This window comes from Cebus imitator, unplaced genomic scaffold (assembly GCF_001604975.1).
Source record: "Cebus imitator isolate Cc_AM_T3 unplaced genomic scaffold, Cebus_imitator-1.0 Scaffold247, whole genome shotgun sequence".
NCBI lineage: Eukaryota > Metazoa > Chordata > Mammalia > Primates > Cebidae > Cebus > Cebus imitator.
The window spans coordinates 1000574-1012148 of record NW_016107562.1 but is presented as its reverse complement, the minus strand read 5'-3'; the positions used below and the strand labels follow the sequence as shown (position 1 = coordinate 1012148).

Here is an 11575-nt window from a genome sequence, read left to right as displayed (position 1 = left end):
TTTTTAGTAGAGACGGGGTTTCACCATGTTGACCAGGATGGTCTCGATCTCTTGACCTCGTGATCCACCCGCCTCGGCCTTCCAAAGTGCTGGGATTACAGGCGTGAGCCACTGCGCCCGGCACGTGGTTGGATTTTTAATGAAATTTTTTTTTTTTTCTTTAAACAACGGCTAAGGAGTACCTAGAATATGAAGTGGTTCAATCTGAGGAGTAAAAAAATTTCTAAGATGCTGGTTTCTACCTCAAAGGAGGTTAACTTAATCTGAATAGAGATTAAACGGGTAAGTTGATGTGAAATGCTTTCTATAATAACTTATGAAGACAGCAGTCACTTCTAGTTAAAAGTATTTACGGAAAGTTCCATATAGTTGTCTTTGGCAAGTTCACTTCCAACAAAGTTTTCTTGAATGAGTGAACAAATAAATAAGCTTTAAAGGGTAGATAGGAGTTCTCTGGGTGAAAATGATGGGTTGAGTCTTCCAAGATGAGTGAACTCTATGGTTAAAGGCATGAGAACTAGAAAGTAAATGTGTTGACAGCAATTCAGTGAAGCCAGTGAAAAAGGAACGTTTAGCACAGTAAATTTTAAACTTTTTCAACAGTGAATCACACCAAGAAATTATTTTTATTTTCTGTATGTGCACATGCACATGTAAATATATACATGTAAAACACTAAACAATACTGACTCTTCTTATTGCATGCAGTGCATTTTATTTTTCTCTTCTATTCTGAAAATAGAATACAGTTGTTAACTGGGTTCTATAGTACAATCATTGATAGTGGTGTGTGGTTTGAAATACACTGGCTTAGAGGAAAAGTGGGACTAGAAGCTAGCTAGAAAAGTAGGTTTAGGGCTGATGATAGTGGGCCATATTCAGACAGATTCAAAGCTATATAGATGGGTCAAATGTAGTAGGAAGGGTGCGATTGGAATGAGGTAAGTAGTACCTGCGTTAGAGAGCTTGCACCATTAGTATATTACATTGTTTTATCACAGGTAGAATAGGATTTTGGTTTTGCGTTATCGGTCTGATTTGAGGGATGTCGTGACAATCATACCTCTGAAATCCAGTGTTGTGCCTACTGTAAGAATGTGAAGGATGTTGTTCAGCAGTGTTTTATTTAGCAGGAGCTGTAGGATAAATTTCTTTCCTACTTAGCACTGGTGATAATTGTGCTTCTTCTAAGCAGTTTATTTTCTCTTATGGATCCTCTTCAATAAGGATATGATTGGATTTCTTTATTGATAAAGCCCAGAGCCTAATTCGGGCCTAATTCTATAAAGCGTATAGTACCTTATATGAATTTTTTGTATTTTTACTACTTCTTGTTTTTTGTCATTGCCGCCTTTTGTGTTTCTTTTGCGATCATGACAGTCTATTCATTATTAGGTTTTATACTTTATTTTTGTTAGCTATGTTAAACCCATTGTTACACAGCAAAGTTGTGTAGATAAATTAATCCGGCCCAAAGAGTCGAATTCGAGTTGTGAGTAAAAAATCTTGCTTTGATTATTTCAGGACTGGAAAGGAAGGCCAACCCAGAGAGTACTACACATTGGATTCCATTTTATTTCTACTTAATAATGTTCACCTTTCTCATCCAGTTTATGTCCGACGTGCAGCTGTAAGTAGAATCCATGTTACTTATCCATTTACCAGTTTTATTATTTATTTAAGAGATGGGGTCTGGCCCTTTTGCCCACACTAGAGTGCAGTAGTGTGATCATAGCTCATTGCAGCCTTGAACTCCTGGGGTCAAGTGATCTTCCCACCTCAGCCTTCAAGTAGCCAGGACTGTAGGCATGGCCACTGTATCTGGCTAATGTTTTTTTGTGTGTGTGAAGATAGAGGGGTCTTGCTGTGTTGCCTAGGCTGGTCTTGAACTCATAGCCTCAGTGGATCCTCCTGCCTTAGCCTCCCAAAGTGCTGGGATTACTGGCAAGAATCACTGTGCCTGCTCAATAATTCATTTTAGAACTTTTTTTTTTTTTTTTTTGAGATAGGGTGTGGCTCTGTTGCCCAGGCTGGAGTGCAGTGGTGCGATCTTGGCTTACTGTACCCTCCCCCTCTCCGGCTCAAGCCAGCCTACCACCTCAGTTGCCTGAGAAGCTGGGACTACAGGCATGCCCCACCATGCTGGGCTAATTTTTATATGAAAACATTATTTATTTTATTTTTTGGCTTCATGATGGTAGGTATCATTTGAAATGGATAGCTTCCTTTATGGGTTTCAAATCAAAAGAATGGAAGGTTTGCATGAATGTCTCCAGGAGAGTCAAAATTAGGCAACTGTATGACTTACACAGAGTTTTTAAAAATCTGTGACATATTTATGTAAAATGTGGGTAATGTTTATAACAGAGGAAGTTTTAAAGGGATTTATAGAGCCAGGCTTGTTAGTACACACTGGTAATCCCAGCTACTTGGGAGGCTATGGCAGGAGTGTTGCTTGAGTCTAGGAGATCAAGACCAGCATGGGCAACATAGTGAGATGCCATCTCAAGAAAAAGAAAACGCAGAAACACTAAAGGCATTTATAGAGGTGTTTAAACAAACTTTTAAGCCTGTGGAAGGACCTTGTTACTTCAGAACTCTGGTTTAATCCCAAGAAAAATTTTTTTTGATTGTAAGGAACAAGATTAGCAGACATTAAAAAATATATATATTTTAATCAGTTTTGTGCAACTGTTTTTATACTCTAGAGAAGTTCATTTGTTTTTAGTTTTGCTTACTTTCTCAGTGTTTGAAAATTTATTACTCAGAGGAGATCTCTGGAAACAACTTGAAAACAACTGATTTCATAGACTGTGATGAGATTTTTCATCTGTAGGGAAGTATGTTATAATCAATACGTAAATTATAGCAGTATATTACAATTGATAAGTAAATAAGATTTAGAGTTATTTGGATAGGTTAGCTGTATGATATGGAAAATTGCTATAAATGCCCAAATAAAATGGCCTAAAAAGATACTTAAATTTTTTAAATGAGCTTTTCCCTCAGATTATTTTCGGTAGAGTTGAACATAACATTTTTTTGAAGATATAATTGAAATAATTAAATGCCTGCTTTTAATATTTGTTGCTTTTGCTTACAAGTACATACTTAAAATTATGGAATATATTTATAAATAACTGCTTTTCCCCGTATCTTTATAGTTCTTAAAACAATTTTCTTAAACTTTTCTTATAGTTCTTAAAATAATTTTCTTAAACCTCATTGTGTCTGTCATCACTGGAGCTGCTTTTTGAGTTACCTTACACAGTTGCTGGATCACATTAAGCTGTGTGAAACTTAACTTCTATAACCCTAGCCTCCCTCCCAAGTAGAAATAGTTAAGGTTTCTGGCTTATGTGAGGTATCTTTCAAATAATACCTTGTTATTTAAAGCCACTGAAAGCTGTGTGTGGTGGTGCATGCCTGTAGTCCCAGCACTTTGGGAGGCTGAGGTGGAAGGATCCCTTGGGCTCAGGAGTTCAAGACCAACCTGGGAAACATAGGGAAACCTCGTCAAAATAAAAAATAAAAAATAAAAAGCCAGGCATGGTAGTGTGCACCTATACTCCCAGCTAGCTACTCAAGGGGCTGAAGTGGGAGGATCACTTGGGCCCAGGACGTTGAGGCTGCAGTGAGCCATGATTGCACCAGTGCATCTAGTGTGGGTGATAGAGCAGGACTCTGTCTCAAGGAAAAAAAAAATATATATATATATATATGTACGTGTGTGTGTGTGTGTGTGTGTGTGTGTGTATAGCAGTTGAGAAAGTATCCCGTCACTTAGTGGCCTTTGTATTAAGCCATAAGGCTTCCGCTTTCCCTAGCAAGAAATAGACATTTATGTTACATATTTAAAAACATATAATTAGAGTGAGTGAGACTACTTGAGAAATAATGGGAAAAAATAGCATCAGCTCCCTCTTTAAGGCTATTTTAATTCAGATCTTTAAAAACTAAATTAGGTAGTTCTTACAGTGTTTTGTTGGATATATTCATTTTAGTGTAACAAAGATTCAGATAGTTGGCTTAGATTTATAGATTCTGGTACTGGGAAATGGTTGTACACATAACTGATAGCTATAATGTTACTGGGGACCTTGGGACCCTTGCTTGCATAAGATTTAACTCTTATTTTTCTTAAATATTTGTCAAATTAAAAGAGAAGGATTCTAAAATTCCAAAGTTCTGTGAATTTGAGGTTGTTGTCTCCTATTACTTTGTGTTATTTCTTCTTTCCTGTGAGCAGACCACTCTTGAAACACATATTCCTGACCCTTAGCTCCTATTTTAGTGTGAGTAGATGTAATCTTTCTCAGAGGACTGTAATGTGCATATGGCTCAATAGTGACGAAATGATGACGCAAGTTATTAGACTTAGAAACAGTAACTTAAAATTAACTCAAATCTTTTAACTGTTTATGATATTCCAGGTAGACTGGTTTATTTTTATTTTTTATTTTTTGAGACAGAGTCTTGCTCTGTCACCCAGGCTGGAGTGCAGTGGCAGGATCTTGGCTCGCCACAGCCTTGCTCTCCTGCGCTCAAGCTGTCTTCTTATTTCAGCCTCATGAATAGCTGGAGCTATAGCTGTGACTGCAGGCACTTGCCACCATGCCTGGCTAACTTTCATATTTTTGTTGAGATGGAGTTTCTTCATCTTGCCCACAGGTCTTGAACTCCTGGGCTCCAGCAGTCTATCCACGATGGCCTCCCAAAGTGTTAGAATTACAGGCGTGAGCCAGCATGCCTGGCCTAGGCTGGATAATAGAAGCGCAAAAGAACTCTGCACTCAAACTTTTAAACTCATAAGGAGACTAAAATTTAGCTTGACCTTTTTAAAATAAAAGATTAATTTTTAAGTGATTAAATACAGTTTATGTAAATCATTGAGGAGTCAGTGCAGAATGTTTGGTGCAATGAAATATAATAAGCATTTGATATAAGGTCATTGGCCAAAGATACTGAAGGTTCTTATTACTTCATTGTTACTCATGTAAAGTGACAAAGGATTTAAACTGGAATCTCTCAGCTACTAATTTTTCTTGGACTGTTTGTTTGTGTTTGAAACAGTCTTGCCTCAGCCTCCCCAGTAGCTGGAATTAAGAGGCACCCATCACCATGCCCGGCTGATTTTTGTATTTTTAGTAGAAATGGGGTTTCACTATGTTGGCCAGGCTGGTCTTGAATTCCTGACCTCAAGTGATCCTTCTGCCTCGGCCTCCACACAGTACTGGGATTACAGGTGTGGGCTATCGTGCCTGGCCATTGCTTTATTTCTAATAATTATCTTTTGTATAACCTCCTGGAATTTCAAAAAGAAATGTATTTATTTATTCGTTTATCTATTTAGAGACAGAGTCTTTCTCTGCTGCCCAGGCCAGAGTGTAATGGCACAATCTCAGCTCACTAAAACCTCTGCCTCCTGGTTTCCGGCAATTCTTCTGCCTCAGACTCCTGAGTAGCTGGGATTACAGGCGTGTGCCACCACACCCAGTTAATTTTTGTATTTTTAGTAGAGACAGGGTTTCGCCATGTTGGGCAGGCTGGTCTCGAACTCCTGACTTCAGGTGATCCACCTGCATCACCCTCCCAAAGTGCTAGGATTACAGGCATAAGCCTCCACGCTCAGCCAAGAAAATTATTAAAAGTAACATGTTTGATAAATTTTGAGGATTTTTATTAGGTTCTTATAGCCTAGTCATTTTTTACAAATGTGATTTAAAATACATTTTATCAAGATATTTTGGAATAAAATTCAGACATTACATGTTTATATTTATCAAGTTGTGTATCGTTATTATTCATTTGATACCTCATTTAAAATTTTGGCTTTAGACTGAAAATATTCCTGTGGTTAGAAGACCTGATCGGAAAGATCTACTTGGATATCTCAATGGTGAAGCGTGTGAGTACTTTTTAAATTGTTCCCACCCTTAAACAGATATTGTTTCTATTTTCCCCTATGAAATAATGATTAGTGGGAAGAGAATTTGTGTTTCCACTAAAAAAATTAACCTACCTTCATTTTTGTCTGTGTGCTCATCTTTTTCATACACAGAGAATACACTGTCTTTGATTTAAAGCTCAGTCACCCCTTCTTTGTGTGTGGATTCCATCTCCTTTCACACAGTCTCAAAGACTTTGTCTTTGTAAATTGTTGTTTCTCTCTTACATTATCAGTTTCTACCTTTTTCTGGATCATTCCATTTTAGAATACCTACAGAAAGATCTCTCATGTTTAAAAAATGCTTTTGACACCACATTCCTACTGTCTACTGCTTCATTTATCTTCTCCCTGGGATTGTAACATTCTTTGCAAGAGTTCATGTGGTTATCATTGCTTCTTCTTTACCTCTGTTTCTTTCTTGAAGCCACTGTAGTCTGGCTTTCATCCTCAGCATCCCACTAGAATCACTATTTCTAAGGTCAACACTGATTTACGGATTGCTACATTGTTTGGTCTCTTGTACCACCCTTGACCTCTCAACAGCATTTGATACTATTGACCACTTTTTTGAAATCCTTTCTTCATTTGGCACGTGGAACACCAGACTCTTGGTTCTCTTTCTCCTCATTGTTCACCTTTCAGTTTATATGGTTACTTCCATACCTGACCTCTACTTCCTGAAGTTTCCAAGACCTGATCTTTTTTTTTTTTTTATTGTCTCTCTTAACCTTTTTTCTGTGGGTGATCTCTTTCAGTTTTACGCCTTAGATATATATATGCTGATAAAATTCCAAAATTTTTTAATCATTGACTTGTTCCAGGGCACCAGATTTATAAATTTACTGTCAACATATTTCCTTGAATGTTGAATAGGCATCTGAAATTTAACATATTGAAAATGGAATACCCAATTCCCTCTTTCCCTTCTTCCCTCACACAGAAAAAAAAAACAAGTCTGTTCTTTCATCAGCATTCCCACTTTAGTAAGGAGCAGTGGTACCCTATTCCTGCAGTTGCTTAAGCCAAAACCTGTGAAATCTTTTTCATATCTCACATCCATTCTATTGACAAGTTCTTTTTTTCTGTCTTTAAAATTATGACAACTTCTTACCATCCTACCCATCCTATTTCATCCTTTCTTTTTAGATTATTGCATAGCTTCCTTACAGCCCCCACTCTTTATTTCCTATAGTGTAGTCGTAGTAGAGTGTCTTGTTGAAAAAGTACATAAATTTGATTGTGTCACTCACCTGTGGCTTCCCATCACACTTAGAATAAAACTCATGCTTGTTACCCTGGCCATATCTTGCCTCTGAGTAAATCTCTGTGATTTCATCTTCTACCAGTCTTCCTTCACTTACAGCAGTCAGTGTTTTTGGTATTTTAGCTATGCTCATCTTAGCGCCTTTGCACTTTCTCTTTTCTCTGTCTTGAGTTATCTTTCTTTACATTATCACATGGCTCACTTCATTACTATTTCATTTATATCTGTGCTCAAGTGTTCTTCCAAATGTTGTTCCATCAAAGACTTCTCTAACCACTATCTAAAATATAGTATTCTTTTCCTCCTTCTGTGGTCTTTATATAGTGCCATCCTGATTTATTTTTCATCAAATCCTGTACATTGACCAAAAATTATGTATCTGTTTATGTACCTAATTAGTACATAAACAGATAGTACATAGACAAACAGTGTCTGCCTTCCCTGTCAGAAAGTAAACCCTACAGGGACAGACAGTCATTTGTCTTGTTAAATACCCAGCATTCAGAATAGTGGTACATGGTAGGTTCTTTTTTTTTGATTTTTTTTTTTTTTTTTTTTTTTTTTTGAGACAGAGTCTCACTCTGTCGCCAGGGGCCAGGTTGGAGTGCATTGCGATTTCCGCTGACTGCAACCTCTGCCTCCCCGGTTCAAGCAATTCTCCTGCCTCAGCCTCCCTAGTACCTGGGACTACAGGCCCGCACCAGCATGCCCAGCTAATTTTTGTATTTTAGTGGAGATGGGGTTTCACTGTGTTGGCCAGGATGGTCTCGATCTCTTGACCTCATGATCCACCCGCCTTGGCCTCCCGAAGTACTAGGATTACAGATGTGAGCCACCGCGCCCGGCCTACATGGTAGGTTCTTAAATGAATAAATGAATAATTATTAATTTACTCTGAGTACAATACATCGTACAAATACATTGATATAATAGAACTATTGGGTTTTACTTTGCTGAGTGTGGAATGTGGTACCTTTAAGTCATTAACAGCTGTCTTGTCATTCATGGCTTTAAGCAGTAAGATCGATTTCAAAGATAATCTTGTATATAATGGAAAGATCATTATTAGGAATACTTTCTTCCTATGCTGTCCTCGTTCAGTAAGTAGTTATTAAATGCTCAATTTTCAAGGCATTATGCTGGGTGTTGTGCAAAATGCAAAATCCTTGTCTAAAACATGTAAACATGTTTACTGTCATGGAAGGAAGACTGGACACACAAAAGTTTCAAACCCAGCAGGATTGAAGGAGGAGTCTCAATTCTGTGAAGAGGATGGCATTGGGGAGGATAGAAGCAGCCTTTTTTTTTCTTTTAGAGATGGGATCTCACTGCATTGTTCAGGCTGGTCTTGAACTCTTGGCTCAAGCAGTCCTCCCTTGGCCTCCCAAAGTGTTGAAATTGCAGGCATGAGCCACTGTGCCCAGTCATTTTTTTTTTCTTTTTAAATCAAAGCAAATTTGATTCTTTGGAGCAGTATTTCTCTGATTTTTTACGTGCTGAGAATCATGTTGAAAATGGTGTGTTTTTTTAAAGATTTTTTTTGGCTTCAGAAGATATGTAAAGTCTGACATTCTCTATTCTTAAGCATCACAGGCGAGCCTGATAAATAGGCTAGTTTTGGGGAAGTGCTTTAGAACAAATGACTTTTTTTTTTTTTTTTAATTTTTTAGAATCTAGAGTTGCTCTTTATCCATCTAATCTATGTCAGTTTCTGTAGGACAAATTTAGTCACTAAGCATATTGCTTTGCCACTTTTTAAAAACTTAATTTAATAGTTTAATGAAAAGGTTGAGCAAATATTAAGACCGTATTCTTAAGGAGACATAACTACTTAAAAAAGTTAGTTCTTAATTTGTACATTTAACATTGTCTCAATAAGAATCTGCAGTTTTTCTCGAGGTAAGAGTAGAACTAAACAGGATGATTCTAAAGTGCATTGGCAAAAGTAAGGATCCTAAAAATGTGTAGAAGATAAATGAAAAAAGACTAGTCATTCTAGAGAACTTATAATAAAACTCCAATAGTTAAAAAAACTAAATGAATAGATACACTAATAAAACAACTTTATCTGTTAGGTTGGAAATCTATATGTGCATTTAACGTGTGAGTAAAGAGACATGTCAAGTCAGTGGGAGGAAGGTGGGATTTAGTTACAAGCTGATAAAAGTAATAAAGTTCTGTATTACAAAAAACAAAAGATATGTCAAACTGAGAAAAGACATTACTGTTTCAAGTCATCACAGATAAAGGGCTAATCTCACTAATATATGAAGGATCTTGGAAATGTATGCATAAAAGACCAAATGCATTATGTCATAAAATTCACAGAAAAGGTGATAAAATCATGAAAAATGCTTAACTTCGTTTATAATAAGAGAATTGCAAATTTAAACTATACAGAGATAGGTTTTGTTTTTTGTTTTTTACCTGATGGACAAAAATTTAAGTCTGATAATGTGCTCTGGTGAAACAATGATAAAACAGATATTCTACTATATTGTTGGTTGTAATGTTAATCAGTACCCCCCCGTTGAAGAATTGGCAGCAATCCAACATTTCAAATTTAATGTAGAAATCCTATGTCTGAAACTTTATCCTGAAGGTATATTTAGTTTAGTTTTTTTACCAGTTGTAAATAACTAAAAATTACATGTGTAGGGTGAATGATAACTTTAAAGAAATCTTGCCCTTATATATATATAGAGATATCTATCTATATATATCTATATAGATATATATATACACATTTACATATTTATGTATGAAAATGTATGGTGTGACTTTATATGTATATTAATATGTCATTGTGCCATTGTTTGTAACAACAAAAGACTAACATTCAACAGCTCATCAACAGGGACCTCGTTAAATAAATTGTAATTAGGCCATACAGTAGAGTACTCATAGGTACTTGTAGCGTTAAAAAAAGAGTGAAAGAAATGCTCTACTTACTGATATGGAGGAATATGGGAGATAAGTTGTTGGGTAAAAAAGAAAGCAGGGTTCAGAACAGCACGTTTAGTATGTTACCTTTTGTATTAAAAAGTAAAAATAATTTTGATTTCTTGTATCTACAGAAAGAAACTCTAGAAGGATATGTAAGAGACTAGTTGGCTGCATAGGGTGGTGGGGTCTAGGTGAATGGGGACTGGTACTCCTCTTTTTGTTGAGCCATTTAAAAATTAATTAAAAAATTGCATGTTTAGGGTGAATGCTAACGTTAAAAAATATTGCCCTTATATATACATGTTTATGCATTCATTTATGTTTAGATATACCTTAGTAGGTGTCTGTGTTATGATATTGGAGTATATTCTTTTTTTTTGTTTTTTTTTAAAGACGGAGTTTCGTTCTTGTCCAGACTGGAGTGTGATGGCGTGATCTTGGCTCACCACAACCTCTGCCTCCAGGGTTCGAGGGATTCTCCTGCCTCAGCCTCCCAAGTAGTGGGATTATAGGCATGGGCCACCACGCCTGGCTAATTTTTGTATTTTTAGTAGAGATAGGGTTTCTCCATGTTGGTCAGGCTGGTCTTGAACTCGTGACCTCAGGTGATCTGCAAGCCTTGGCCTCCCAAAGTGCTGTGATTACAGGAGTGAGCCACTGCGCTGTGTGGAGCATAGTGTTTGAGATGATCTCACTGAAATTAGCATATCCTTTGAAGCAACTAATTTCAGTCACATAATCTCAGTAATTTGTAAGCTAAATCCCTAAAAATAGTTTGTCCTCTTAGAGACTTTCTAGTATAAAAAACTGCTTTAAAACTTAATTTTTTACCTAGAGAAATCACCATATAGAAGTATATTAAAAACCTAAAGCATTTCACTTGTAATAATGTCCAGTATGTATGTTCAAATATTAATCTTCACATGAATCTTTTTATATCTTCAGCAACATCGGCAAGTATAGACAGAAGCGCTCCCTTAGAAATAGGTCTTCAGCGATCTACTCAAGGTATGTCTTTTTGCATATTTATATTGAACTTTCAGAGGCCCGTTCCAAAACTACACATTTATTTACTTCTCTTTTATAGTCAAACGAGCTGCGGATGAAGTTTTAGCAGAAGCAAAGAAACCACGAATTGAGGTAAAGAAACTATTTTAAACAATATTTTTTATATTGTTAACTGAAATTTGGATGTTGTAGAACAAGGATTCTTTGCAGTAACCTGAGAAGCTTTTTTTCTTGGAAAAATTTTTGTGGCAGAAAGAACGATAGATTAATAAGTAGCTCAGGCTATAGTTTTTGCCCTCTCACATGCAAGCTATGTGATGGAGACAACATATTTTTCTTTGCTTTTATAGTCTTATTGTTGAAAATACTGGCTCAAGGGTCAGAATTCTTTTTCCTCCTTTTTTTTT

General features: G+C 36.5%; 1 protein-coding gene across 1 annotated transcript in view; it reads left to right on the top strand.

The window, feature by feature from the left end:
• CDC73 (cell division cycle 73) overlaps positions 1–11575 on the top strand; it is a 125964-nt gene that overhangs the window by 1858 nt on the left and 112531 nt on the right. The window contains exons 2-5 of the mRNA XM_017498620.2: positions 1525–1630; positions 5839–5908; positions 11106–11168; positions 11248–11300. Coding sequence (XP_017354109.1) covers positions 1525–1630; positions 5839–5908; positions 11106–11168; positions 11248–11300 — 292 coding nt within the window. The remainder of the gene's footprint in view (positions 1–1524; positions 1631–5838; positions 5909–11105; positions 11169–11247; positions 11301–11575) is intronic.